Source organism: Petaurus breviceps, unplaced genomic scaffold (genome assembly GCF_028583685.1).
Source record: "Petaurus breviceps papuanus isolate PSGF00001 unplaced genomic scaffold, PetGlider_PUasm1.0 208, whole genome shotgun sequence".
NCBI classification, from domain to species: Eukaryota; Metazoa; Chordata; class Mammalia; order Diprotodontia; family Petauridae; genus Petaurus; species Petaurus breviceps.
Window position 1 is genome coordinate 201,503 of NW_027185852.1, and position 4,197 is coordinate 205,699.

The 4,197-nt window shown below is 44.6% G+C and overlaps 1 protein-coding gene across 1 annotated transcript in view; it reads right to left on the minus strand.

Annotated features, from left to right (window-relative positions):
• Positions 1-346: 346 nt before the first annotated feature.
• LOC138165142 (serine/threonine-protein kinase TNNI3K) overlaps positions 347-4,197 on the minus strand; it is a 369,986-nt gene continuing 366,135 nt past the window's right edge. The window contains exon 25 of the mRNA XM_069093295.1: positions 347-591. Coding sequence (XP_068949396.1) covers positions 515-591 — 77 coding nt within the window. The 3' untranslated portion in view covers positions 347-514. The remainder of the gene's footprint in view (positions 592-4,197) is intronic.

Genomic DNA, 4,197 nt, shown 5'->3' on the forward strand with positions numbered 1-4,197 from the left:
TCCCCCCCCAAAAAAAAATGAGAAGAGAGAAAGAGACAGAGACAGACAGAGAGAGATAGAGAGAGATGGACAGACAGAAACACATACAGACAGAGATGGGGGGTGCAATATTCTGAGAACATAATAATAAATTCTCAAATCCATGTTTCTTCATAATTCAGCTTAGAAACAAGCTTGCTAGACTAATGACAACATGTGACCACTCTGGACTGTAGCACTGTCTACAAATAATGCTATGAAATAATGAATATAGTGATTAACTTAGTGTTAGTTTACAAAATTAAAAACGATTTTTCAACCTCCGTTTCTTGCTTAATTCTTTTGCATTTTAATCTTTTCGACATAAATCCCAAGCCCAATTTGTGGCTGAACATTAGACAGAATCGGTAAATAAGTAAAGCCATGTACAGTGATTTCTTGGATGAACTTCCCCTGTAACTGGAAGGCCAGATGCCCCAGAGCCTTGGGGTAGTCGCTCAGGAGCTAGTGTCTCCTCAGATAGGTGCCCGACCGGTCAGTTGTTGTCCTCCGAGCTGCCCCCATGCTGAGGGGCCTGGAAGGGCATAGGGCTCATGGGGTCCGACACGTAGCCTGCAAAGAGAATTCAAGTTCAGCTGGAATTCATGACTCTGTTTACCTCGATCACCCACTTTCCTTTTACAGCCCAGACTGGAGCCAGCGATGACAAGAACATAGTTTCCATGATAAGTAAGTTGTTTACTTGCCAGTTTCTTCCCAGCACGTCTGCAGAATTTGGTTAACAGCTGCTGGTGTGCCATTACTGAAAGGAAAATTAAGCTTAAATGTTATCACTTAAGAAGTGAGCTGAGTTGAAGGGAAATTGGAATGTTGGGTATTTGGCTTTCACCCATGTGCATAAATACTGCCCAAGGAGCCTTGGTACTTAACTTGTATACATTTCATATTTATTTGGGATCACAGAATCATAGCTCCAGGGCTGAAAGAACCAGAGAGGTCAGTCTGGTCAGTCCCCCTCACTTTTCATAGGAAGAGCCAAGGGCCAGAATGCTTACGTGACTGGCCTGAAGTCACCCAGACACTAAATGGTTGAGAGGGGCTTGGATGAAGGGTTCGGGTATGGGATTACTCTCTTAGTACGTTTGCACTCTCGTGGGAGAAGGGTCTCTCCTGTGTGTCTATCTCTGTACTCAGCACCATGCCTATGCATTGTAGACACACAAATCCTTGCTGATGGATTGAGAGGACAGGATGATTTTCTTTCTTTCCTCTTACAAAAATTCTAAACTTAGCAATTATCCAAACCAGCCTTTCAGTGAGATGAGATCATCAGCGATCCCAGCTGGGATGGGCACTGCCCTTACTGTCCTTCCACTTCCCAGCAGGTATGGCAAGGAATCTTACTGATGAAGACATTGACATTTAGAGAGGTTTTTGACTTTGCTCAAGGTCACACAGCTAGGGTAGAATGTTTTTCTCCATTAATACAGACCAACATGTCCCATAATTTGGAGTTGCATGGGGGCAATGAAAAGATTAGGTGTTCATTGAACAGTTACCCTGTCGGAAATCATCAGAGGCAGAATTTGAACACAAATCTTCCTAATTCCACACCAAACACTTCAATCCCTAAACCAGGCTGCTTTTTATTTTCTGCTTGGAGCTCTGGAAGGTCCGGAATTCAGATTTATGTTGAACATCAGGGTCCACTGAATCAAACTCATGCTTGTCCCTATCCATGAAGGTGGTCATTGAACCTCCTCATAAGGCCCCCAGTGAAGAAAAGACATCCGTGACCTCCTGAGGACCCCCATTCCTCTTTTGGACAATTCTTAAATGCATAACGTTCTGAACATCCAAGATTTCTCCCTGACCCAAAAAAAGGAACTTTTTTCTCAGGGCAAGTAGAGCCCAGGCCACCCTGGGCAGAAGAGCAGTTGTTTAGTAGAAATGGTGTTCTCCAAGCTGAGATGTGGATGCCCACAACCACCCTTCACCTCATTGGTCAAGTCATTGCTGCTTGACTGCCCTTGCCCAGGACTGCCAAGTTTCCAAGTCCAGCTCAGTCCCCTCAATTCTCAAGACACACAGTAATGTGCAAGTGGGTGAGAAGACTTACTTTCATCAAGAGAGATCCCTGTCAGAATCAGTGAGGCAGATCATGACAGAGACTGGAACCAAGGACAGCTCACATGGACACCTCTGTCCTCTGGATTCCTACCAGCCTCTGTCACTTTCCTCTGAGGTGGGGGTTGAAAAGACAGACCTACTCAGGGTGGGCAAAGTATGTGTGTGTGTGAGTGTTTGTGTGAGGGTTAATGTATGCGAGTGTGTATGAGTGTGTGTGCACTGTGTATGTGCACATGTGTGTGTATATTGCGTGTTTGTGTTGTTAGGGGATGATATGGAATGAAGGACATGTCTCATACTACATGGCTCAGTAACTGGAGTGGTGGGCCTAGAGTCAGGAAGACCTGAGTTTTTTTTAGCCTCAGACCTTAAGGGTTGTATCACCCAAAGCAAGTCACTTAAGTACAGTCTGCTTCACTTCCCTCATTTGTAAAATGGGGAGAAAATTCATAGCACCTGCTTTCCCAGGTTGCTTTGAAGATAAAATGAGTAAAAAATTTATAAAATACTCTGTCAGCCTCAAAGCACTGGATAATGTTAACCATAATAAATAGAATTATATTTGTTCAGTCTCTGTAAAACAAATGCATACACATTAGAAAAGTGAAAAAAAAATTGAAATTATGCCCCCCGGGGCAGGACTCCCCCTTGTCCCTCTGCTCAGATGCATCCTGGCTGGTTTGAGCTCTCAGTCCTTTCCTGCCTTTCCCTGAGCTCCTGATGGTCCCTGTGGGATTGCACAGGTCTGTGCTGTGCCCTGGGCTACACCTGTAAAGGCAACCATGCTGGTATCCCCAGAATGGCTGCTGCTACAGGCTCTGAGATCTGCTTTTCTAGGAAAGAGAGCTGTTTAAGAGGTCAAAAATCCCATTTGATTATATTCACTAGTTCAGGGAAAAAGTAAGTACTGTGAATTTCAGACAAAATACAGACAGAAAATATAGATCAACAGACAGGGCTTCTAACTGTCTGAGAAATCAGGACAGATTAACAGACAGATCCAGCGGTGCGACCCAGGCAATACATATATAGTCACCAGAGAGAGAAGCACCAACCTCTGGCTCCTTAACTGCTACTCAGAATCTCATCTGGTCAAATCACAAGAGCGCTCTTCCAATGAGTGAGTCCCAAAGTAAAATGCTAACCTCAGAGTACAGATACCCTTTTTAGAGCTAGAGGGCATCGGGGCCTAATTATAAATTAGCAAAAGGTGTGAAAGCCTTCCCAAGCCAGCCTCCCCTGAGCAAGCTTCCCTTAATGGGCTCCATGTGAGACCTGTTAATGGGTGCGGAAGATCTTATATCCCATTAACATTATACCTACTCATAGGATTCTAATGGAAAACAGAGACTGAGCATATGTCTACAGCAGCACAGGAAAGCCTTTCTGTGACGGGGGCCACACTCAAGGTGGGCACTGAATTGCGAGGAAGTCCAGAGCATCACCAAGAGGGTTATTAGCAAAGGGTCCTGCGAGTCATGCGGCTATAGAAGGAGGTGACTGAAACGGGACCCAGGGTGTTGGTGGCACAGTGATTTCTACCTAGGATAAGCGGATCACAACTTTACCAACAATTCTAGATAATGCTTTAAGATTTGCAAAGTGCTTTACAGACAAGGGAACTGAATCTGAAAAATGTTAAGTGACTTGCCCAGGCTCACCCAGACATTAAGTGTCTGGGGATGAATTAGAAATAAAGACTTTCTGACTTCAAAGTTCAACACTGACTCACTTTAGCTCTGGAAGGCTGTTTGGAGATCATTGGCCTCAATCTCCTCATTGGGCAGACAAGGAAAGTGCTTTTCAGAAAAGCTAAGGGATTTGTCCTAGGTCACCTGGTGTAATGGGAATGTAAATTTAAAGATCTTTCCTGCCCCTAGGCTAAAGTGCACCTGGAACCTGGGGTGGGAGGCTCGGTTTTCAGTAGATACTTCTTGATTGGCCAGTGAGTCAATAAGGTTGTTACATTCTCTGAGCCAGGAGAAGGCTATATAAGCCCTGATGTGTAGCTTTGTTTTGGGCTCACTTTGAGAAGTGTTCTGCGATTTGATCAGATGAAACTCTGGGAAGCCGTTGTCCAGAGTCGTC